This window comes from Magallana gigas, chromosome 3 (genome assembly GCF_963853765.1).
Source record: "Magallana gigas chromosome 3, xbMagGiga1.1, whole genome shotgun sequence".
Classification (NCBI taxonomy): Eukaryota; Metazoa; Mollusca; class Bivalvia; order Ostreida; family Ostreidae; genus Magallana; species Magallana gigas.
Window position 1 is genome coordinate 34,406,319 of NC_088855.1, and position 26,551 is coordinate 34,432,869.

The 26,551-nt window shown below is 33.0% G+C and overlaps 3 protein-coding genes across 3 annotated transcripts in view; 1 reads left to right on the forward strand and 2 right to left on the reverse strand.

Annotated features, from left to right (window-relative positions):
- Window positions 1-26,551, reverse strand: part of LOC105348876 (NEDD8) — a 121,431-nt gene extending 94,880 nt beyond the window's left edge. The window contains exon 1 of the mRNA XM_011458473.4: window positions 26,542-26,551. The gene's annotated coding sequence lies outside the window, so the exon portion shown is untranslated. The remainder of the gene's footprint in view (window positions 1-26,541) is intronic.
- LOC105324824 (uncharacterized) lies at window positions 278-2,011 on the reverse strand. Its single transcript, XM_011424018.4, has 3 exons — window positions 1,857-2,011; window positions 1,406-1,671; window positions 278-1,120 (listed from the first exon to the last, which is right to left on the reverse strand). The coding sequence occupies exons 2-3, from the start codon at window positions 1,662-1,664 to the stop codon at window positions 681-683; spliced, it is 699 nt and encodes a 232-aa protein (XP_011422320.3). The 5' UTR covers window positions 1,665-1,671; window positions 1,857-2,011; the 3' UTR covers window positions 278-680.
- LOC136273819 (uncharacterized) lies at window positions 11,133-18,307 on the forward strand. Its single transcript, XM_066079397.1, has 8 exons — window positions 11,133-11,772; window positions 12,156-12,252; window positions 13,481-13,661; window positions 14,259-14,344; window positions 14,520-15,313; window positions 15,543-15,682; window positions 15,898-16,073; window positions 16,550-18,307. The coding sequence occupies exons 1-8, from the start codon at window positions 11,401-11,403 to the stop codon at window positions 17,356-17,358; spliced, it is 2,655 nt and encodes an 884-aa protein (XP_065935469.1). The 5' UTR covers window positions 11,133-11,400; the 3' UTR covers window positions 17,359-18,307.

Here is a 26,551-nt window from a genome sequence, read left to right on the forward strand (position 1 = left end):
AAAAAAAACTCTTCCATTTCAAAGGGCATTATTTGGTTGTTGAACTCTATAAACTTCTCCGAGATTGTTGAAGTTTTGACTTTCACCATACAAGGCCTGCTGGGCGGTGGGCAGTTCAGTTTAGTTCTCGATAGGTATATTTGGAAATAATAATTCTTTCTAGTCTAAGATTAACGCACGAAGTACCGTGTTGTACTAAAAACAAATGAATAACAACAGAAAAAACCATATTTCATATTTTACTACAATACATAAAATGTATACGGTCATGCACTCACTTGATAGTGTAAGACATAAATACATGTACCAGTGCTATTGTAAGACAGTTCCCACCAAGATAGTGACTGTTTTCAAATTTAAGTCGCTTGTTAGAACCTTTTGTTTTCGTTGATATTATCTTCGTTCTATCTTAAATGTGTTTTCTGGCAACAACATGTTTTGAAATCTGATTATGACTTCAAACTTTATCAAGTGATATACCACTGATGTTGTTATTTTAGTCAAATGTTTACATCTGATCTTGTTGCCTCCTTTTCACGACCCTAAAACGAACAGTTAGGCCTATAATACTAATCTTTACAAAAATTTAGATTATTGGGAATCAAAATTTGAATTGTCATGTACAAATTTTGATTCCCAATGATCTAAATTTTTATGAAGAACAATACACTAAAACTAAATCATTCTTTCGACAACTCCCCAATTTTCCATCCCGAAAATGATGAATACATCTCCATTAGATAATCGCCATCTTGTCCGAACTTGGCTATCCACACAATATCCCCTTCTTTGACCTCGGTTATGACCATCGAGGTACACGACAGGTTGGAGGACGCAGTCTCTCCCTTGTTATTGCAACTGTTTAACCTCTTCTGGTGGCCATTAATGTTCAACTCTGTCTCGAACCATTTCCCCGGAATGGTCACACTAGTCCACTGGAATGCGTACGCCCCTGATTCCGGGACCCTAAATATCCCGGTCGTGGGGTCGTAACCTTCGCCGATGTTGATTTCCACGATGTCGTAGATGACGATCTCGGACACCGTTTCGTTGTTTGTTAACGAGTGTCCAATTGTCACTGAAAACGCCACCGCCTTCCTAGCCGATAGTTGATTCAGTTCTAAAACACAATAAAATGCACATTTTGTTAGTTATTATGAGATGACTTATACAATGTTTATATTCAGAGCAATACGATTCCATTACTGAAGACGATAGACGCTATATGCATGCAATGAAAGACAGAAGTATCTTGTAATGTATTTGAAGCTGATGAGTTCATTTAAGCTGTGACAAAAAGTTCCATCTAACAACTTGCTATGTAAAATTACAGTTGCCTGAACACAGCCATTATGACAAAGACAGTTACAACCCCGGCCACCGGCTTTAGCTCATTCAACCCTACCTTCTTCCATTAGATCGTTAGACTTGTGTCGCCTCATTGTTGCCTCTGTTCTCTCACTCCTCTCATCTGCGTCTTCTGCGTCAACTCGCTCTCCACCAATCATCTCCTCAGATTTTCCCGCTCTTTGACTGCCATTATTATTGTATGAGTGTGCCCGTGCACATGTCTCCTCCACTTGCTGCATTCGATGCTCAAAGAGCACAGTGGTCATAATCACCGCACACACAGACAGGGTGATGACAATGTCTTGTTGCTGCATGGTTGTGCTGGAAGACGGAAAACAATAGTATTGACATTACAACATAGTGTAACCTATTTTTGGATATGCTTACGTGGCTAAATCTCATTAGGTCATACTTACATGCTCTTCTAACCATTTTAGTTTATCAGAAAATCCAAGTTTAAGTTTTTCGAAACCCTTTTCATGAAATAACTGAAGAAAATTACTTACAGTCTTGGATGTGATGGTTATAAGTTTCGAATTTCCATGAAGAAAATGTTCGGCATTTATAGCGTTGTTTTTATGAAAACAAACGGGTCCATTCGGATTATAAATGTATATTATACTGGTTTAGGGCAAAGAGGGATTAACACATATCGGACTGACCTCTGAAAGATTAAAGGTTCGGGGCTAGTGTGTACATAAATTTTGGTCATTACGGAATTGTCGCTTTTAAGGGAGTCCCTGTGGAAGAAATGGAGGTTGCATACATGTAGATTCCTGGATTTTGACCTATAAAAAGTTTGGAATGTCTTAGTTTTATATTTATAAACTTCCACACTTTTACAAACATCAGCCATTACATATAAGGTCAATGAAAAAAGGGTTATCTTTCTTTCTTTACTGAAATCTTGGTATATTAAAAGAGGAACAACTCCAAGATAAAAGATCATAGTGAGGTGATATGAGACCCTCGATATTGTGACGTACTTCCAATCGAAATAAACAATAAAGCGAAGTATGATTTTCTAAATATTTAATTCCCAAAATTGTTACCTAACTGCGTAGAACAGTTAGTTAAGAGAGTCGACCACGAATCTTAAGTAATACAAGTTCGAATCTTGCTAGGATTTCTGCATTTTAAACATATATTTTGGTCAAATATTGTAAAATTTGAAAATTCTAAACCGGCGAGACTATTTTGATTATACGTGTAATCATCTTCGCTAGCCAAGGGTTTTCGGTCCACTTTGCTCCCCGCAAAGTGGACCGAAAACCCTTGCCTAGCAAAGAAGACATGTAATGTACTTTTATCCACATTAATATTGACAGGTGTCCCATACCACCTTAAGTAAAAAAAAAAATTATTAGAAAGGGGGCGGAGGAAAAATATGAGCTACTTACTTAGAACACGACCCACTAGATCTTAACCAATGAAGTATTACTTTTATCTTCAAATTTATGAAGAGCATCACAGTGCAGTATTTAGCGACAGTGGATTATGTTATAATTTCAGATACAAACACACCATTTTTTTTTCTATCAGAAAGCAGACCATTTGGTTGTTAGTGCATTTACTAGTAATGTTTTGTTAGGTTGTCGCTTTCAAACATAGAAGTTCAACAGTTTTAACAGTTTAGCACAATTGTACATTTTGTATGTTTTCAGCAATTGATCTGTTTATTGGTTAGTTTCGAAGAACACACATTACTCACAAATGGGTTACTTTTTTGCCTCATAAAATTGCTATAATTTTCAGAATTGAACTACAATGCTACTTCCCAATTCAATTCAATTTGAATTCAATTCTTCATTCACTCAAGACCAGTTCACTGGTATTTGAGGTTCAACATGAGTATATACAAATGAACACAAAAACAGTCAATGATCATATGTACAGTAGAAGTAATAACGATGAAAAAGTTGAGTTTACAATACAGTAGGTTGTAAAGGTTTGTATTTTGAAGAGCAGAATTTGAAAATTAATAAATCTTGACAATATTTTTAGTTTCTCTACATTACAAGTATTATCTCGTTAAATTTTATAATATTTGGGTTTTCATACTAATCTCTTGGACAGAAATTTTTTTTCTAACGTTTGCAAAATGTGTACATTCTAAAATATAATGAAAATTCACCCTATCCCGAATACTATTAGAGTCACACATTGTACATTCTCCTCTATATATTTTATTAAAATCTAGCACATACTTATGAATACATTATAAGACGACAATACATGTTTTAACTTCTGTCCGCTTTGGAAGAATACACTGCATTTCTTTCAACAACCATCATATCTTCCATTTAATTAATAACCAAAAGTGTCCAGCCTCCAGCTGCAAAAGTGTAAATTCAAAATGTACAAAATGACGAATTCTCACAGGTAAAACTTTGAACAAAAGCATCTGAACTTGCCTGTTATTAATTTCGTAGAAAAAAAGGATGTAAAGATATTTAAATGTGATGATATTTAGTTTTAATACCATCCAAACAAAAAAAAAACCAGGTAGGCAAGCAGAACTCTCTCTCTCTCTCTCTCTCTCTCTCTCTCTCTCTCTCTCTCTCTCTCTCTCTCTCTCTCTCTCTCTCTCTCTCAAGATAATTTCGGGTAAAACCAGGAAAAAGCACACTGAACCTGCGATAAACCGACACCTGCTTCCCAAATTGAGGCTTTTTTTTTACTTATTCTTGTAAAATCCCTTTGTTTGTCGATAAAACCCAAACCCAGTTTCGATATCTGAGACTTTTACCTGTGAAAATGACATGTTTATTGAAAGATAACCAACATACTTTTTCCGAGAAAAAAGAATGAAATTCTGCTCTTTCATTGAATTGTAAATAATAAAGACGCATGAGTTTATCGCGGTCAAGGATTTTGTTATCTGGATTTTATGAGTATAAGCATCAATTATATGTAATGTATCATCCAGAGATTAAACATTGAATATCACGCATGCTTATATGATCATTGTTATAATTTATTGAAGATATGCCTTTTTTTATTCATGCTAAAAATATCCATTCAGAAACGATAAGATCTACCTATTCCTCGAACGTTCAGATCGTAACTGAGTATTTGCTTACTGAATTTTTTTTGACATGCAGCCCCCCCCCCCTTCCACACACAAAAAGGGCATATCAAATCTCCGATAAAAATAAACGTGGCGTCGTGTCAAGATTGAGGCATCGGTTTCTAGGAAAGACTTGCGCCGTTCTTGGAATGAATACAAGTACCTTGAAACATACACCTGAAGTATACAAAATATTCGTTTCTAGATAGACAATTTTGCGTTAAGATGGTGTATAAGATGCTTTATTTAAACAATAAATGCTTTCTTTGGTGTTTCATGCGGGATAGGAAGGTAGCGACAATTCATTTTTTTCGGGGGGGGGGGATGATCGCTACCTTCATAACTCGCATGAACCATCAAAGAAATCGTTTTCTTGCTTATATTTACATCTTTCTTTTAACAAATGAATGAATCTATTATAAAAATTTATTATCCTGATTGTTCCGTGCACACCGTGATCATGTGGATTTCAGCCTTGTCAGTTTCTATAGATCTAAGAATAACAATCGATTTTCTTAAGAAACAGAGGAGAATATATAGATTTAAAAAGCGCATTCAAAGATGAAAATTTAGCATTGGTTGACTTATTTTTAAATTAATCTATTTTTTAAACATTTGGTTTATTTTTAATGGAAGAAAACTCCGTAAGTCATAAATACGACTGAAACCGATATCCATGTATTTGAGTTGGAATCCACTTCATATCCAACAATTTTAAGATCTATATGCTACTATACATAGAAGTTGTACATAAACAACTGCGTGTTTTTATTTGTAGGTGGAAAATGTTCTGTAAATACTTATGCAACGGAACTTTATATATTATATGCTTTATATTTGTTATATCACATATGCATGTAGATTATCAGCCCAGAAAACAATTGTCGTTTTTTCCCCAAAAAGTATTTAAAAAATCAATGAATGTTGCGTATATAAATATGGAATAATGTTTGCAAATACACATGTAGTATAAAAATAGTTTGGGTATTTTCAAATCTTATTGAGGTGGCGATTTAAATTAAGGCGCAGAAATGATAAACACCAGTCTTTCCAATGAAGGAATTTGATAAAAAAAAAATGTGTAAAACCGAAAGTGGATATACCATATAGGTTAAATGCCTATATGATTTGTTATCAATTCTAGAAATTAAGCTTCTGCTATATCGATGGCATCTAACTGGTGTAAACATAATACTTGTATGTATATTTTACCAACATACATTTGTACAGATAGTAGAGGTCTGGTGTGCGGGAAAATAATGGCATTCCTAAATCACTTTTAAAAAAAAACCACAATTCTCTGCAAGATTCAAATTTTGTGTGCCCTGTTTATTATATTGGGTCTGAGAAATAAAATATTTTATATTTATTCATGCTAATACATTTCTAGAATTATAAATGACAGGGGAAATCGAATATGCGAATTGAACCGATAACAATCAGAATTTCTATAGATGTTTATAATCAGGTTTAATTTTTACACCATTAATTCCTCAAATACATTTCCAAAACACACTTTAGAAATGGACACATCTCTTTTCCATTATTTATACTAAATAAACAAACACCGACTAAACCCTTTCCATTGAAATTCAATTTTTTTTATTTATTTGGTATAAAATATCATCGATAATGTCTTAGGCGCTAATATTCAGTTTTTTAGACATGGACATTTTAAGGTACTTTATTCTTGCACTTCTAGGCCTGCTAATGCACGCAAACAAAAATTTAGCGAAGATGTGAATGATTCAGTTAGATTAAATCTAAATAGTTAGCTTGCCTTCTCTATTTTATGCTACAGTCGAAAACCAATACAACCACTTGTCTAAATACTGAGTCATGTGAATAGTTGATAGAGATGAATAGGTTACATTAATAAATGATGTTATTCGGAAATTTATATAAGAAACAAGTGCCAATCTCATGTAGATATTTTTCTTAAATGAAAAAGGACAGGAGCAGAAGAGTGGGTACTTTCTCTTTGGTGAATTATACGAGCTATAAATGGTAGTGATCATTGCAAAAAACCTTAAGATAACCCACTGCGGATTTTTTACTATGTAATTTTTTCTGCAGTACTTTCTACCTTCATATCCACATATCAACACACCGAAGACAGCTTTGTATTGTTTAAGTAAATTATCATAAGGATATTTCAATACTTCTAGAACTCAACACATTTTTTAAAATCATTTTCTCTTCATTTTTTTATCAATGGCTGAACGGATTAAATTAAGCAGTCCATTTTATTTTCAACATTTATTAAGATCAAGCAAAAAAGTAAATTACGATGACATTTCAACAAAGATTTTAAAAAGCATGCATAAATTACATAATGTGTCAGTGAGATTCCACGATATAACTGTAGGACGGGGGCAGTTCCATTACCGGACCACAAGCCCCGGATGTGGAAATATCCGTCGCTGCTGGCGCACCCTGCTTTCGATTCGGAACCAGCCATTTTTCACAAACAGCAGTGCATCTATGGGTTTGAAAGAAATTGTTAATGGCACAAGGAATTTCAGATTCGATGCATTTTTCGACAAAATACTTTGTGGACGGTGAAGCGAGGCGGAAGCTTTTCCCGTTCTTTTCCCAAGCCCCTCTCAATCCACGAAGAACGTTCATGCCGTTAGATTCGTGGTAGGAAAAATGACAGAGTTCTTGAATCACCACAGGGCACGCGTCTGTAACAATACCCTCTGCTGTAACGAAATATTTCAGATCTTTGATATAAGGCTCAAACAAAACATATTCCTCGCTTGACAGTGCGCGGGAACCCTTGGAGAAGAGTTTGTTGAAGACACTAACATTGTCCATTACTGCTAGGTGTAGCTCCGGAAACTGAACCGTTAAAATGTTTTTGAAACATTTTGAAAACCTGAGGGCTATATTTATTGCAGCCTCTAAAGCTATCACGTAGTCAACAAGGTCCGAACTACTTCCTTTCTCGTTCGCCCTCGCTTTTACAGCTGCATACTGAATGTCGGCACAACATGAATGCATCCGCCCCTTGTAGACGTTGAATTTTTTGCCTCTCTTCTTAAGTTTAAAGTCAAAAGAAGCCGTTTTCCTACATTTGCACCCACTGAATTTAACGGACGACAAGGTCCCATTTTCCATTTTTTTAAAACAAAGTTGAATGAGACTCTGAAACAATTTTCACGACTTCAATGTCAACGAGGTGTTCTGGTGCTGTGTAGTACCTGTAATATTGATGCTTACAACTGGCAGGTAAATTTACTTTTGAAAGATCCTTTCCGGGAAGGAAATTAAATATAGGAGACATTTGGAAATTCCCTACTTACCCCTCTGTCTTTTGCGCAGAATTTAATTCAAGCTCCTGAGATCACAAATAATTCGGTTACATATTAAATATTGACGTGGTTTAAATCTATCCCGTCTTTTAATGATCTATCGATATATATATCAACCGTCCGACTGAATGCGGTGGTTTGTTGATTTTTTATTTTTGTATTTTTTATCTTATAAAACTTTGTAAGTTTATGAAACCGAAAGTAGTACCTTGATATTTGGGAGTATATATAGAGAGAATTGTTTTAATAATGAAACGCTTTCTTTGTTGGTCCCCGCTTGTAGAAGGTAAATAAAGCCTTATCGATCCAACTAACTTTATTGAAGAAACTAAAACCAATCATAAAGTCATTGAGATGAATTTAATTCTAACATAAAGGTCGATTAATTTACATATTTCTTTTTATACATATGCATGTTACATAGTTATACACATGTTATCATATCATAGAATGAATAAATTTTTCCACAGTAAACTTGTCTTGATTTCTTTTTAGCGTTGATATGGTCGAGTGATTCAGAAAACTTTTCCATCGCTTTGTTGTTGATGTTTTGTTGTTATTTTTATACAGTTTGGGTTTACCCAGAAACATTTAGGCTATGTATAGTCTAAAGTTTTGAAGAAAAAAAACTTCCTTAATTTTGACCAAGTTTAAAACTTACTAAAAGACACCAGTACATTCATATTCTTTGTTGGATAATATCCTAGTTCAAGTATGAAGCCTCAACAAATGGTTAACAGTATTTATGACAAAGAGTATATTTTTTAGTGAAAGAGCGAAACAAAGAAATACAAATGTATATTACACATACGCTAGTATATGTGTTTAAATAAATCTCATTCTTTTATAAATCAGTTTACATAAAAACTTCAGACTTGACTTACTAATTTCTAATAAAACTTTTTTTTTCATGTTAGAAATAGACAACATTTTTTATGTTTTGCGATTAAAGTCTGCTTTTGTGTGAACGATGTTCTTTTCCCTGAGCCACGTCCTGAATTGATGGATTGTGAAGGGATATCTTTTCAAAAAATCAATGTAGGTGACTTTTTTTTTACTTTTAAAGACTTGCGGATACAAGAAGGTGATAAAAAACTCTTTACAAGGACATCCTTATTAGTCATTATATTGAAGTTATTGCGTAACTCATAACTTTTAACAGAAGTTCCTCGATCTTTTGATCTGACACACGTCCTATATCTAATCATCTTTAACTTTATTTGGATAAATTATGATAGATTCAGGGCAAGATACAATTAATATATAAACAGTAAATGCTGTGTTTTTTGTGTTTATACGGGTAAAACAGAAGGAAAAAAAAGTATCAAGAGGTTTATATGTATTAACATACAAACATATATATCCCTGCCAAACCACTTATATAAGTATTTTTTCATAGTATTTTAGATATGCGAAAGTAAATCTAAACAATATTTTAAAATAGCCTATTTTCGTCTCCTTATCTTGCAGATAAAATATGAACATCTGGCTTGAACGATCAAAATTTTAGAATGAAAATTTTTATTATGTCACTTAATGCGCAAAAAGTGAAAAAAAAAATGGTGGATTGAAAGTCATGGAAAAGCAGATTTATCGTGTGTATATCCTTGAACGAATTTGATACGGAACTTCAAAGTAAATATCAGATAAGAACCTTTAAATCGATATTGAGTTGTACGTAAATAAAAGTTAATCTCCTTTCAAAGAAAAAGGCACAATAAAATTGATAGTTCACCCAAAAAAATGCACTATTAAAACTCTCTCTCTCTCTCTCTCTCTCTCTCTCTGTATATCTGTAACATTTACATTTCTGTCAACGCCTGCATACATATCCGAATAACGTATTTTTTTCCAGGTATCAAAAATTAATCCAAAACTTGACATAATGTACTGTACAGAAGAGTACTATATTTGAAATATTTACTGGTTATGGACTTTCCTACTCATAAGACGTTTATATATACATAAATACAAGTATACTGGACAAGATTGAAAGAAATTCCACACTTTCTATATACCTACATGTATATCAGTTCTAATTATTTTTATTCGTGTACTTTCTTGCCTGCTTTTTGCAAAAGGGTGGAGGTTTTCAAATTTATTTCTCACAAGCACATGAAAGTAGGCCATTTGCCTCTTATTCTGATACATATAAAGACTATCATAATAATTGAATGGTTATGCTATTTCTTCTCCAAATTTTCATTACGCTTCACAAAAGTGAGTAACATACTGATCATGTACTATCTATTAATTCATCTATCAGTCCTATCTTAATTAAAGAATCTATAGTTCTGATACGGCTTTTTTCTGTCAATTTTTGGTGTTAATGAATTTTAGTGTGGAAATTACATCTAACAGAAGCGCAAACTTAGGTCAAAGAACAGGAAATGTGCATTATGCTGTTTTAAAAGTACTATATTTGATAAATAAAGTAAGAACACAATATTTTTTTACAATAAATTTATAAATCAAGAAGACGTTGTATGTATTTGAAATTTCATTGAAAGTAAAAAATAAATACTGAAAATACATGTATGGCATCTAACTGGTGTAAACATAATACATGTACGTATATTTTACCAACATACATTTGTACAGATAGTAGAGGTCTGGTGTGCGGGAAAATAATGGCATTCCTAAATCACTTTTGAAAAAAAAACACAATTCTCTGCAAGATTCAAATTTTTTGTGCCCTGTTTATTATATTGGGTCTGAGAAATAAAATATTTTATATTTATTCATGCTAATACATTTCTAGAATTATAAATGACAGGGGAAATCGAATATGCGAATGGAACCGGTAACAATCAGAATTTCTATAGATGTTTATAATCAGGTTTAATTTTTACACCATTAATTCCTCAAATATATTTTCAATACACACTTTAGAAATGGACACATCTCTTTTCCATTATTTATACTAAATAAACAAACACCGGCTAACCCCTTTCCATTGAAATTCAAGTTTTGTTTTTTTTTTATTTTGTATAAAATATCATCGATGATGTCTAAGGCGCTAATATACAGTATTTCAGATGTGAACATTTTAAGGCAATCGCAACTTCTCGGGCCTTTCCGGCAGGCTAGGAAAAACACCTCGAATGTATTACCTAAGCGTCCATGACAACCCACCTTTTTATATAATTTGATATAAATACAACACATTTTTACGATCTGTTAAGATGTCACCTAGTCTTCGTTTAAGTCAATGATATACCCTAAAATATACCACAGAAACGACACACGAGGCTGTCTAGCCGATATCTATTTTAATGGGAAGCGACTCCATTTTGAATAAAATTCTAACATCCGGGGATGATAATACATTCGAGGTGTTTTTCCGAGCCTGCCGGAAAGGCCCGAGAAGCTGCGATTGCATTTTAAGGGTGTATTCTTTTGAATATTCGCGCGCGTAAATGGGGTTAATCAACGGGAGGTAACTCTTGAGAGTGTCGTAAATTATACAATTCGCAAATGTTTCGTATGTCAATAAGAATGTAAAAACATCATCATCTTGATAAAAGATAAACAATTAACAACTAACCAAGGCTTTGTTTTATCTTATCAACTTCAATCAAGAGACTCTGGAATTTTGCGACATATCAATGTAAACAGCAGACGTCATTCGGCAGATATGTCACTTCATCCTCTTCTGATTTCATGGGTAAAAAATTGAATAGGGGATTTAAAACAAAAGAACAGACATCAAGATTGGTTAAAATTTCGGCAAGTTTGGCAGCCCGGCAGAATTGCATCAAGGAAGACAAAGAAAGGGAGGGGGGATTGAGTTTTGCCGTTGTAGCAAATGATCACACATACAATAGATCAACAAACAGCGAACGTGATACAGACGTCCCGATTGAAGAGGCTACACAACGATTTAGTGATACACACAATTGGAGAGAAGGGCGAAGAATAGTAGAGCTAGATATATTAGCTCAGGGCTTATCGGGTTGTAAAAAATGTGGAGTCCCACTTCAACTTTCCCATGCAATTGACATCAAGACATGTGGCCTTTCTGCACTTCTGAAAGTAAGTATGTTTACGATTGTTTATAATGTGAGGTCTTAATGAAGCAACAATTTGAAAAATACAGTTGTGCCACAATTCACAAACTTTGAACAAATTCCAAGTGGACGGAATTGATTGGCATTTATAATCAGAGACATACATGTAAATAACATGTTATTTATGTCTCTAGCATAATGTAGAATTTCCTCATGAAAAGTATAACGAAATTTTCTTTAAAAACATAATGTAGAGATTTATCGCAAGTTTATCAGTGTTTATCACAAAACTAATTCATAAGATCTACTGTAACATGTACTTTATATTTGCATATTAATTATAGTTCTGATTAGTAGCTAGAAATTATAGTTGAGTTGCTTATATACCACTTAAACCCTTTTCTTTAGGTTCCCTGTTACAATACAAATTGTAATTACATCAATTGTGTACCCACTGGGAAGAGGCATAATGGCATATGGGATGCAAATTCAAAGCTTGCAACAGGTAAACAGTGATAATAATATAGACATAACAGTTACACATTTGATTTTGATTTTAAAACACATGCATGCATCTGTATTGAAATATCAGAAAGCGGTATAGCTCACTTATAGGAACGAAATTAAATTTCTTACGGAGATTTATATTGGGAAATGTTTACATCTTTTCACCATTTGGAACTCACTTGGAATACCTCGCACAATTTTTCAACGTTACCATCTGGGCTTAATCATGAGTATTGTAATGTAAAACCCATGTCGACTTTTGTATTTTGGGTTGTGTTTTGAAACCTGAAGCGTTAGAGAGGGCATTTCAAAATAGATAATCTGGACATTTTCCATATTAGTGGATGAACGTAGTTTGAGCTCAAAGGTATTAATGATTATCGAAATATCAAGCGAAAAGTGTTGGAAGCAAAAACTCGGAACAGAGTATAAAACACAATTTTGTGTACAATACATATAGATTAAATACATGGCATATTTTATATTGCGTCCTATATTAGCCCGAGAACCATCATAGTGTAGGCGAAAAAATGAGAAAAATGCTCTATACTTATTTGAGAATTACATAATATTTTATGTGAGCAACTGTGACTGATCAATCAATCTGTTTATTTTATATGAACACAACATGGAGGAATTCTTCTCAGGAATTTCAATATATTTATAAAATACATGGTTACTGTCTGGAAATATAAGCTATATTTGGGCGAGGGTAAGAAAACGTGAGGGCGAGGCTTGTGGAGTCCTAAGCCTTGTCCTCTTTGACCTGAGCCCAAATATCGCTTATATTTTAAGATATTTATCATGTATTTTGTTTACCGTGCAACATAATATCACATTTTGCACCCTAAATGAGCTTTATTTGACAAAATTTGTTGCATATCTGCAGTTGAAACCATGATGCCATGGGGTAGAGGCAAGAAAGATGATGTCATAATTAGTGCATTTGAACGTCGGTTGAATGCACGAGGCTATATTGAGGCATTGACTGAATATAGCTTTAGTTTATTAGGTTACTTTTATTAGGTCAATGCAAGGGGTTGTTGCAAGATAAATTGAATTCAGTTGTTACTAATTAAGTGTATTAACTCTCAATAATCTGAAAATGGAAGAAAGTTTCAAATGTATCTTGCATGAAATACATAAGAATAAGAAAGCTGCTGTCTTTGTAATTTAAAGTATTTGTTGTTTGAAAAATTAAACCTTCTATTTTATAATTTCTAAAGCAATGGTTCACAGTGGAATTGGTGGAAGGCAAGTTAATAGCTTCTTGTCAGCCCTTAATATCCCACCAGTCAGCAATACCCTCCTTTCCAAAAGAGAGAAGGAGATGGGAAGTGCAATGGAATGTGTTGCCCAAGCCAGTGTTATGGAAAATTTATCAGAAGAAGTGAAATTGTCTAAAATGTAATTTTGCATTTCTGCTACATGTACATGTATTTATAATACCATTTAAATTTAAAACATTTATATCTGAAAATACTTTTCAGCATAACCTCATAAAAATATGCTTGTTTTAACTACCGGTATTTTAAAAAGTTAAATATGTCTCTAATAACTCATTAGGCCACACCAATATAACTTCTTTTTCGTCTAACATCCGGTGAAAGGTACAAGCGGGCGAGCGATTAAATAATAAATTAAATTATTATTTCTTGTAGCCAAAATTTTTCGGCGGTACATGAATAAATTTGTGCTGATGGTTATATTTTTTCTACTTGTTTCTAATTTATAAATTAAAACTATTTAAAATGTGAAAAATAGAGCAGAAATAGAAAAGAAAACAACACAGAGTTTCCTTGATGTGATTTATTAATAAAAAATTATTTAGATAGTTTAATTTTAATACGAGCATGCAGGGACAAACAAGAAATTATATTAGTGTGGCCTTAATGAGTGAAAAATTATGAAATCTACAAGTTTTATTTGGTACATAGATGTTACTTTCATACCCTTATATAAAATTTTCAATTGAAAAAATTTTATTTTTGTAATATTTTTTAGAGATGAAAATACTGATGGGCTAACTGTAAGTGTTGATGGTGCATGGCAGAAGAGGGGAAGTGGCAGATCATTTGACAGTCTTTCAGGTGCTTATAACTGAATTTAAAACTATATACATATAAACTTGATTCAAAGTTCAAACTCAAACAATGCCAATTAAACTTTGCTAGTATATAACTGACGTAAATTAAAATCATGTCCTCTGACTACTATTTTATACATTTTACCCAGTAGATCTCATTTAAAGATTTGACTTTGTAGGTCACTGCTCAATGATTGGGGCCAAAACAGGAAAAGTTGTTGGATATAATGTGCGCAGCAAGTTCTGCAAGACCTGTGATAATTCGGCAAAGAAAGGAAAAACACCAAATAAGCATGACTGTCGGATGAACTGGAGTGGAAGTGCTAAGGCCATGGAGCAGGATATGGTGGTTGAGATGATGAAAACATGTAAAGAAAAAGGAGCCGTGGTAGAGACAATCATTGCAGATGATGATACAACAACAATTGCCAGAATAAAACAAAATGTTAATCCATCCATAAAGAAAAAGTCTGATAAAAACCACGTAAAGAAAAATATTGGCAATGCCTTGTACTCCTTGCGAAACAAGCACAAGAAGTTGCAAAATCCAAAGGTTTTCAAGTATTTGCAGAAGTGTTTGGACTACATGCTGGCTCAGAACCAAGGAAATTCAGATGGTATAGAGAATGGGTTAGAAGCAATCAGTAGACATCCTTTTGGGGACCACTCATTTTGCCAGTCTTCATGGTGCCATCATATAGATAACCCCAGCAGAAAATACTCTTCATTTCCTTATGGAAAACCTCTTCGAGATATTCCCCTCCAGACAGCTCTTGGAGATCTGATGCATAGCTACAAATCCCAGAGTCAAAAGCTTTCTTCAATGGGTAGCACTCAAGCCAATGAGAGCTTCAACAAAACAGTTGCATCAAAAGCTCCTAAAACACAGTTTTACAGTGGATCAGCCAGCTTGAACAGGAGGATTGCATCTGCTGTTGCACAAAAGAATGATGGACAAAGTTACCTACTGAAGGTAGAGGGATTTTTGATTATACATAAGAAATATATTTTAATATGAACCAACAATTTAAAACAAGATGCCTGGCTATCTTTCTATATCAGTATGTTCTTTGTATTTGAATAAATTACATTTCATATTGAATGCTATCATAATTACCAGTATTTGCAGTTATTGAAGATTGAAGAAAAAAAAACATAAGCCACTAGCTAGGACCATAATTAAGGTTATTTTGGCATTTTAGGTGTACAGAGAACTTGGACTCTCTCCTGGGTGCCATACACGAAGACTTGCCTTACTGCGTGACATGCAGGCCAGGAAGAGAAAGGCGATATGTTCAACATGGAAATATAAACTGAGGAGAATTCAGCTCAAGAACAGGAGGTAAACATTGATCACTTCTATATCAAAGAACTACTGAACAAAATGAGAACATTTTCAGATTGGTTGGTGTTTGTAGATATTTTATAAACATAAGTGAAGTGTTGAAATAGTAATCAAGTAAAAATTATTTTTGTAAATCTGTAATAGAAATACACTTTCCTACTTAAAAGGAAATCAAAACTGGAAAGTTCTTCAGTTTTATCATTTATATTTAGAGTCAAGTCAAATGCAGTGAAAGAACTGAGAGAGGGAGACAGCTATGGCAGTTCTGTTGAGCTCATGATTCATCAGGACATAAACGAGATTCCTTCCCCGAGAGTTCCACCAAAGGATGTTGGGATAAAGTCAGCTTCAATACCTGTATACTTTGATTTAGAAACCACTGGATTAGGTAAATGATATACAAATGTTGACTTAAGGTTGAGGGCAACATTGATAATGTTAGTCACCAATGAACGAAGTATCACAGACTAGTGTTTATTTATGTCACAGTCAATGAATCTACAAATCAGAAGTGATTTATTGTTACTGTGAGAATATCCTCTCATTATTATTCTAGCTGGTCTCTCGCATATTTTAAGAAAATCATTAACTGATCAATATTTTTTTGACAAGCTAACATTTAAATTATTGATATTTGTGTAATATGTAGAGCTATATGTATCATGAAAACATATTTGAATGTTACAGCACTAATGCATGTATAGGGCACAATAAATCTTATTATTATGTATAATTATTTCAGTGTTAATGATTAATCTGTTACACAATGACAGGAACATTCAACCATTTAAAAATGTATGTTCTACATTTCTAGCCCTTAGTGGAAATCTATGGGTAATAACTTTTCTTACTTATGTTTATCAGGTCGTAATTCCCACATTACCCAGATGGCTGCTGTATGCGGAGAAAATCAGTGGCAGTGTTTTGTCAAGCCAAAAGTTCCCATTTCTACCTCAGCATCTGATGTGACAGGCATAATGATGAGAGGCAGTCAGATGTTCCACAGAGGCAAACCTGTCCATTCCAGCAATCTGTCCTCTGCTTTAGAGTCCTTTGTTGAATTTATTTCTAGACAAGGAAAATGTGCCATCCTTTCTGGACATAACATCAAGTCTTATGACTGCCATGTTTTATTTAACGCCTTAGAAGCAGTTGGGAAGATGGATACTTTTAAAGATCATGTTACTGGATTTGTCGATACCAAGCTTTTGTTTAGGTCACAATTCCCAGGGTTGCCATCTTATTCCCAACAGGCTCTAGTTTCATCGTTCCTTCACTGTGACTACGCGGCTCATGACGCATTACAAGACGTCGTGTTCCTTCAAAGACTTGTACGGTTAGTTAATTTTGATGAACATAATAGACTGAAGGCGTCTTTCTCTCTGCCATGTGCAACTTTTTCACATGAGAGCTTAAGAGTAACAGCCCACAACCTACCATCTCTTCAAGGACTTGTCAATGAAAAAATAATTACTAAGTGCATGGGTAGAAAAATTGCCGCCAGTGACTTGAACTATGCAGCTCTAAAGCTTGCATTTAGTAGGGGAGAGGAAGAGGGCATACGACAGGTTTTATCAGAAGAATGTGGAAGCAGACCAAGAGTGACTAAGTCATCAAAAGTCATACACTCCATAGCTGAACATTTTAGAAGTACATTTCTAAGTGAAAGTTAATTAAGCTCATATTATGATAGAAGTGTATATACTGCCTTTGATTTTCATTTTCCCTGAACTAGATATTAGCTCTAGTATGTACTGTATGATGTAACTCTCCCCAGCTCTCCAAAAAATCATGTAGATATATCAATATCAACTTTTATCACCATTGTTTCTCTCTATGTTCTCTCTACAAGGATGGAATAGTTTCATCATTCAGAGAATTTTTATACGACAAATGTTAATTTTTCAACTGATCAGATTTAGTAAATTGTTGCACATGTAACCTATTTATTTCAACAGATAAGGCAGCATTGTAATACCACCATGCATTGATGCAAGTTCATTTACCATAATACCATATAACTCACAATTTAGTAAAATATATTATGAATGTATGAACCGGGTATATAAACTATCAGTATTTGCTTTCACGTAGATCTTTCAAACTACCAAAAAGTTGAATTTAGAAAGTATGTGCTATGTATACTGGTATATTGTGTGCCATTGTTGCATTTATTGTGTGCTACTGAGAGTTTTTTTTTATATATTTCTTTTCTTCCAATCATTTGAAATGCATATACTGGTCAAAACTTATCGATCAGACATCAGTTCTGAAGATGCATGTTTTGTCGACATATCATTGTTTGTATTCCTTGATAATCACTGTCAAATTATAATTAATGCAGCCAAATTCTTTGTTTTTAAACAAATATCAAATGCATTTTTAATTTTATATTGAATGATTACATTATTATAAAATACTTTAATAAACTAGAACATTTCATGAACTAGAAAAACCCTAGGCCATTCCATGTTATTCAAGGTCGCATCCAGAAGATTGTCTATAAGTACTAAATACACCTCTTTGTCTTATTTTTTTAAGTTTAATTGGTTGTATGTCTACTGTTTGTTCATTAAAACCTTTTCTTTACATAATTACAATTGCTGTTAAAGATAATTACACCAATTTAAAATTTTTGGTGAATAAAACGTCGTGTTTTTCTCCAAATATGGCTTATTTTGTTTCCATAAAATGCTTCAACTGAAATAGGGGGTGGGGATATAACCAACAATATTTTTTTCTTATATGCACACTAACCCCTACTTTTTATGCCTTCATTTGGATCAATAATATGTAGAGAAAGTGTACTAATATTTTCATAAAAAGTTAAATTGTAGAAATCCGTCTATCTTTGGTTTATTTATCATATTTGCAACGAAAATGATGCTCCAATTTTACTTGAGCAACATACATTTTTGGGCATAACTTATCAAAAAATTTATTTCATAGTCTAAATTGTGCATAAAAATGAACTCTTGAGATGTTTTTAAGTAAACAAAACTTAAAGAGGTTGAAATCTCCCTTTATTTTCTTAATTTTAGGGAATTTCTGGTCAAATTGCACTTTCTATGAGAATTTCCATGCACCATTTTTGGCCCATGTTCTGGGGGTCGGATCTCTCTTAAATGAAAACGAACATACACTTTTCTTGTTTTCAATTTATTCCTTAGGAATAGTACTTTTAAAAAATCACAAGCATCTAAAAAGTTTGATGTAGGTTTTTTTTCGTGAATGAGCAGAATACACCCTTAAGGTACTTTATTCTTGCACTTCTAGGCCTGCTGGTGCACTCAAACAAGATTTAGCGAAGATGTGAATGATTCAGTTAAATTAAATCTAAATAGTTAGCTTGCCTTCTCTATTTTATGTTACAGTCGAAAACCAATACAACCACTTGTCTAAATACTGAGTCATGTGAAAAGTTGATATAGATGAATAGGTTACATTAATAAATGATGTTATTAGGAAATTCATATAAGAAAAAAAGTGCCAATCTCAGGTAGATATTTTTCTTAAATGAAAAGGGATAGGAGCAGAAGATTGGGTACTTTCTCTTTGGTTAATTATACGAGCTATAAATGGTAGTGATCATTGCAAAAAAACCTTACGATAACCCACTGCGGGTTTTTTACTGTGTAATTTTTTCTGCAGTACTTTCTACCTTCATATCCACATATCAACACACCAAAGACAGCCTTGTATTGTTTAAGTAAATTATCATAAGGATATTTCAATACTTCTAGAACTTAACACATTTTTAAAATCATTTTCTCTTTATTTTTTTTATCAATGGCTGAACGGATTAAATTAAGCAGTCCATTTTATTTTCAACATTTATTAAGATCAAGCAAAAAATCAAATTACGACGACCATTTCAACAAAGATTTTAAAAAGTATGCATAAATTACATAATCTGTCAGTGAGATTCCACGATATAACTGTAGGACGGGGGGAGTTCCATTACTGGACCACAAGCCCCGGATGTGGAAATGTCCGTCGCTGCTGGCGCACCTTGCTTTTGATTCGGAACCAGCCATTTTTCACAAACAGCAGTGCATCTATGGGTTTGAAAGAAATTGTTAATGGCACAAGGAATTTCAGATTCGGTGCATTTTTCGACAAAATACTTTGTAGACGGTGAAGCGAGGCGGAAGCTTTTCCCGTTCTTTTCCCAAGCCCCTCTTAATCCACGAAGAACGTTCATGCCGTTAGATTCGTGGTAGGAAAAATGACAGAGTTCTTGAATCACCACAGGGCATGTGTCTGTAACAATACCCTCTGCTGTAACGAAATATTTCAGATCTTTGATATAAGGCTCAAACAAAACATATTCCTCGCTTGACAGTGCGCGGGAACCCATGGAGAAGAGTTTGTTGAAGACGCTAACATTGTCCATTACTGCTAGGTGTAGCTCCGGAAACTGAACCGTTAAATTGTTTTTGAAACATTTTGAAAACCTGAGGGCTATATTCATTGCAGCCTCTAAAGCTATCACGTAGTCAACAAGGTCCGAACTACTTCCTTTCTCGTTCGCCCTCGCTTTTACAGCTGCATACTGAATGTCGGCACAGCATGAATGCATCCGCCCCTTGTAGACGTTGAATTTTTTGCCTCTCTTCTTAAGTTTAAAGTCAAAAGAAGCCGTTTTCCTACATTTGCACCCACTGAATTTAACGGACGACAGGGTCCCATTTTCCATTTTTTAAAACAAAGTTGAATGAGACTCTGAAACAATGTTCACGACTTCAATGTCAACGACGTGTTCTGGTGCTGTGTAGTACCTGTAATATTGATGCTTACAACTGGCAGGTAAATTTACTTTTGAAAGATCCTTTCCGGGAAGGAAATTAAATACAGAGACATTTGGAAATTCCCTACTTACCCCTCTTGTCTTTTGCGCAGAATTTAATTCAAGCTCCTGAGATCACAAATAATTCGGTTACATATTAAATATTGACGTGGTTTAAATCTCTGTCCCGTCTTTTAATGATCTATCAATATATATATCAACCGTCCGACTGAATGCGGCGGTTTGTTGATTTTTTATTTTTTTTTTATCTTATAAAACTTTGTAAGTTTATGAAATCGAAAGTAGTACCTTGATATTTAGGAGTATATAGAGAGAATTGTTTTAATAATGAAACGCTTTCTTTGTTGGTCCCCGCTGGTAGAAGGTAAATAAAGCCTTATCGATCCAACTAACTTTATTGAAGAAACTAAAACCAATCATAAAGTCATTGAGATGAAATTAATTCTAACGTTAAGGTTGATTTACATATTTCTTTTTATACATATGCATGTTGCAAACACATATATATCATATCACAGAATGAATAAATTTTTCCACATTAAACTTGTCTTGATTTCTTTTTAGCGTTGATATGGTCGAGTGATTCAGAAAACTTTTCCATCGCTTTGTTGTTGATGTTTTGTTGTTATTTTAAACTGTTTGGGTTTACCCAGATACATTTAGGCTATGTATAGACTAGAGTTTTGAAGAAAAAAAAAACTTCCTTAATTTTGACCAAGTTTAAAGCTTACTAAAAGACCCCAGTACATTCATATTCTTTGTTGGATAATATCCTAGTTCAAGTATGAAGCCTCAACAAATGGTTAACAGTATTTATGACAAAGAGTATATTTTTTAGTGAAAGAGCGAAACAAAGAAATACAAATGTATATTACACATACGCTAGTATATGTGTCTAAATATATCTCATTCTTTTGTAAATCAGTTTACATAAAAACATCAGACTTGTCTTACTAATTTCTAATAAAACTTTTTTTCATGTTAGAAATAGACAACATTTTTTATGTTTTGCGATTAAAGTCCGCATTTGTGTGAACGATGTTCTTTTCCCTGATCCACGTCCTGAATTGATGGAATGTGAAGGAATATCTTTTCAAAAATATCAATGTAGGTGACTTTTTTTTTTTATTTTTAAAGACTTGCGGATACAAGAAGGTGATAAAAAACTCTTTACAAGGACATCCTTATTAGTCATTATATTGAAGTTATTGCGCAACTCATAACTTCTAACAGACGTTCCTCAATCTCTTGATCTGACACACGTCCTATATCTAATCGTCTTTAACTTTATTTGGATAAATTATGATAGATTCAGAGCAAGATACAATTAATATATAAACAGTAAATGCTGTGTTTTTGTGTATATACGGGTAAAACAGAAGAAAAAAAAGTCTCAAGAGGTTAATATGTATTCTATCTGCCTGGCTTAACAAACAAACATATATATACCTGCCAGACCACTTATAAAAGTATTTTTTTTCAGAGTATTTTAGATATGCGAAAGAAAAATCTAAACAATATTTTGAAGTAGCCTATTTTCGTCTCCTTATCTTGCAGATAAAATATGAACATCTGGCTTGAACGATCAAAATTTTAGAATGAAAATTTTTATTATGTCACTTCACTTAATGCGCAAAAAGTGAAAAAATGGGGGATTGAAAGTCATAAAAAAGCAGGTTGATCGTGTGTATATCCTTGAACGAATTTGATACGGAACTTCAAAGTAAATATTAGATAAGAACCTTTAAATCGATATTGAGTTGTACGTAAACCCAAGTTAATCTCCTTTCAAAGAAAAAGGCACAATAAAATTGATAGTTCACCCCCAAAAAATGCACTATTAAAACTCTCTCTCTCTCTCTCTCTCTCTCTCTCTCTCTCTCTCTCTCTCTCTCTCTCTCTGTGTATCTGTAACATTTACATTTCTGTCAACGCCTGCACACATACCGGAATAACATATTTTTTTCTAGGTATCAAAAATTAATCCAAAACTTGACATAATGTACTGTACAGAAGAGTACTAAATTTGAAATATTTACTGGTTATGGACTTTACTACTCATAAGATGTTTATATATACAAGTATACTGGACAAGATTGAAAGAAATTCCACACTTTCTATATACCTACATGTATATCAGTTCTAATTATTTTTATTCGTGTACTTTCTTGCCTGCTTTTTGCAAAAGGGTGGAGTTTTTCAAATTTATTTCTCACAGGCACATGAAAGTCGGTCATTTGCCTCTTATTCTGATATATATAAAGACTATCATAATAATTGAATGGTTATGCTATTTCTTCTCCAAATTTTCATTAAGCTTCACAAAAGTGAGTAACATACTGATCATGTACTATCTATTAATTTATCTATCAGTCCTATCTTAATTAAAGAATATATAGTTCTGATGCGGCCTTTTCAGTCAATTTTTGGTGTTAATGAATTTTATTGTGGAAATTACATCTAACAGAAGCGCAAACTTAGGTCAAAGAACAGGAAATGTGCATTATGCTGTTTTAAAAGTAAGTAGTTATATTTGATAAATAAAGTAAGAACACAATATTTTCTTACAATAAATTTATAAATCAAGAAGACGTTGTATGTATTTGAAATTTCATTGAAAGTAAAAAAAAAATTACTGAAAATACATGTACATGTATGTCTTAAAAGTGAAACCTGTTTTGTACCGTTTTATTGTGTTAAGAATGGGGGGGGGGGGGGGGGGGGGGGCTATAGGGTTTTACTGCTATTTATCTTTGTTGTATGGCTTGTGTTGACAATGTTGAATAATGATTGATATCTTTAAATAAAAAATATCTTAACTTTGCAATACATATAAAACTTCTTTTTAATGCAAAAAAATGCCAGAAAATCTTTAGAAATATGACTTAACTGTACAATGTTTATCTTTAACTGGTAATTTCCTGTTGTTTGATTACATAACAGCACTTGATGCAGACACGAAGATTTCTTCAAATATCACGTACTAAAACTGTCTTCTACAGAAAAACAGTAACCTGATCTTCGATTACACAATTAAGTATATCAATCTTTGAAATGATAAAGATTGATAGGTATAAATGATCATATTGAAAATAATTCCTGGGAAACTTGATATATAAAAAATACACATATACTTATCGAAATGTCTTAAATGGCACGGTTTACATAATCAGGGTATTTGGTCTATCTTTTTTTTTTTTTTTACATAAAGAGATGGGTTCAAGTTTGTGTACATTTATAGCAGTAACATTGAGATATCAGGCGTTGATGGTGGTCAATCCGTGGGTCGGGGAGGGGAGGGGGTGTGAAGCGACTATCAAGACTTATATACTCAGTAAAAAAGATGCACCCCACCCCAGCATTTTGTGTCCTTGAGAATTATATCATTCTGGATAAATCGAGACTGCACTTTATAAGATGTACAGTTAAGCCTCAGTGCTATGTTGAAAGGCGGGTACAAGGCCATTGATTTTTCAGAAGATAACATTTTTTTGTTATTCAATCTGAGATTTAGAGGGTATGAAACCCATCACAAAACACCTTTGTTGATTTACCTGTGAATAAAAACCGTCTTTAAAAAAACAACCAAAACCGAAACCTTGGATTTAAATCAAATTTGGGTGTATATAGAACACAATTTGGGAGTCGTTCTGGTGTTTTGGTTTTTTTGGTATTTATATCACAATGAAAGGTTAAAATTACATTGTTAACGTGCCCATCTGTTCGTTTCCTATTTTGTATTCTTTTTTTTCAATTGACTCTGATACTTTAAACATTGACAAAAAAAATTTCAAACTAATATGTACATGCTTGGGACTTTCCCAGGGATGCTAAGGTGGATGCTTAAAAAATTGGCTGCTTGTAATGTTGAAACATCCGATTTAAATTTTCATTCAGGATATCTACAAAGTAACGATGCACAAACGGTTACAAAATGAAACATGTTCATTGCTAAGAAAGTTTTAAGAATATCTCATTAATCTCTTTTGATTACTAGCAATCGTTTTAAGTGTATATGTATTTAATTATGGGAAAAAAAATAAGATGCTGTTTTAGGTACTAGTAATAGAAATATTTCGTCATTACATGTATATTTTTTTAATCGTTATTACACAATGGTTGTATTTCTTTTACTTGCATTAATTCATTTTCAATTCTAATTAAGATAAATAAACTACAAGAAAGACTTGTATTAAGTTTCACATAATGTATATAATGTACGAATCTGAATGTTTTTATTTACCTCTTTAGCAACTGTGAAATCGTCAATCGACTTTCTGCTTGCATTATTCAATGGTATACCTATGATTGGGGTTTTTTTTATTTGGAGAACCGCACACTGTGTCATACTCAGGACCAGATGCATATCCATGGCATTATATCAAACAAATAGAATTGTTTAATCGACTAAAATATTGTCCTTTACAAAAATTTAGATTATCGGAAATCAAAAGTACTTGACAATTGTCATGTACAAATTTTGATTTCCATTTATCTTAATTTTTGTAAAGGACTATATGTGCATTATGTAAATCAATCCCACTACCGACTCACCTTCACCCTACACCCCCCCCCCCCCCCCCCCCCGAAAAAAAAGATCGTTAGATGAATTTTACTAAGAGCCGTACATACAAATTACATTTTACTAAGTTGTTGCGCTTCCCCAAAAAAATGATAAAGTATAGACAACAGTATACGTCATTCTCTCAGTATATTGAGGATTATTATGTCATGGAAGATAAAAGGGTTTTAAAAGATTTATTTCGATTCTTTCTAGGAAAAAATGCTTGTTTGGAATTTCTATGCTTATTCAGACGTTTTAACCAGGTAAAAAATTTCTAAACATGTTTTGTTACTCGTAGCATTGGGAGTTCTGACTAACAACCCATAAATTACTGCATCAAAGTCTGCTTTATCTTTTACATAAGAGGTCAAGAAAGCACCGTTGCATAATGCACCGTTATACAATTTTGATAAACACTTAAACTTAATATCATTTTAGAGAGGAAAAGGAAAAAGAAAACGACAAAGATACAGAAACGAAGTTACTCGAATACTTGCAATATTCAGCAAGACTAGAAATTAGACTGAGACAAAAGAAAAAAAGGCGATTTCTATATCTTTTTTTAATGGTTCTTCACGCAAAGATGTTCGAATTCCTTAATATGAAAAATTATTTTTCCTGTATCAGTTATCTATAAAAAGAACATCTTATAGTATATATATAGTATAACATAGTATATTGCTGCAAATAAGCCTTGGTAGATGAATAGCTGAAGAATGTACTTATAACAACTTATAACAAATTTGGGTTCATTTTGGGTCCCCAAAAAAATGTCAATATTATATAAAAAAGAAAATTCGGTGGCCACGCAAAGATACAGATTTTCCTCATACTTTACAGTTTGATAAACTTTGATGAGTAAAAAAAAAAGAAAAACACCATTTATTTGTTGTTATGTAGTCCCGTTGCTATGGTAACAGAAGCTAAAAATGTAAAAATGACATTTTAATGCTTATTTTAGAACTTATTGAAAGCAGTGGCAACTATTTTGGGGTTCCAGTGTAAAATATGTTACGAAAAAATATTATCATTTTTCAAAAGAAATTAAAACATTTACAAAGAAGTGCATATTTTAAAATGTTTTTATGGTAATTAAGCAGAAATTTCAAAATATGATATATTGATTTAATTTGAATTTAAAATACAATTCTTGATCTTCTATTAGGAATTTCAAAATGAAAATTGAGAACCCTTGCTACGGTAACAAGCTGAAAAATAAGGTAAATTCCAATTTTTTTGATTGGGTTTTATTCACATGTAAAGTGTAAGTTTTAAGAAGAATTTGATATCAATTGGTGAGGAAAAATCAAGTCTGTCCAGAACTTTAAAGGACTTTGTGCGGTATTATGCATTTTTGCCCCCAAAATCAAAGTTTTATAAAGAGCTTTAAAAATAAGGTGAGAATAGTTAAAATTATATTGAAAATTAGGGTGTAAAAGGTTATCACCACAGTGACGTCATAATGTAGAAATGACGTCGTGAAGATTGTCTT

What these genes read in the sequence shown, in the direction of transcription:
- LOC136273819 (XM_066079397.1), top strand. Translation starts at nt 11,401, where the DNA reads ATGGGTAAAAAATTGAATAGGGGATTTAAAACAAAAGAACAGACATCA. An exon ending in ATCATTTGACAGTCTTTCAG is followed by an intron (nt 14,345 to 14,519) that starts GTGCTTATAACT and finishes TTGACTTTGTAG; the next exon opens with GTCACTGCTCAATGATTGGG. An exon ending in TTTAGAAACCACTGGATTAG is followed by an intron (nt 16,074 to 16,549) that starts GTAAATGATATA and finishes TATGTTTATCAG; the next exon opens with GTCGTAATTCCCACATTACC.
- LOC105324824 (XM_011424018.4), bottom strand. Translation starts at nt 1,664, where the DNA reads ATGCAGCAACAAGACATTGTCATCACCCTGTCTGTGTGTGCGGTGATT. An exon ending in TAACGATCTAATGGAAGAAG is followed by an intron (nt 1,121 to 1,405) that starts GTAGGGTTGAAT and finishes ATTGTGTTTTAG; the next exon opens with AACTGAATCAACTATCGGCT.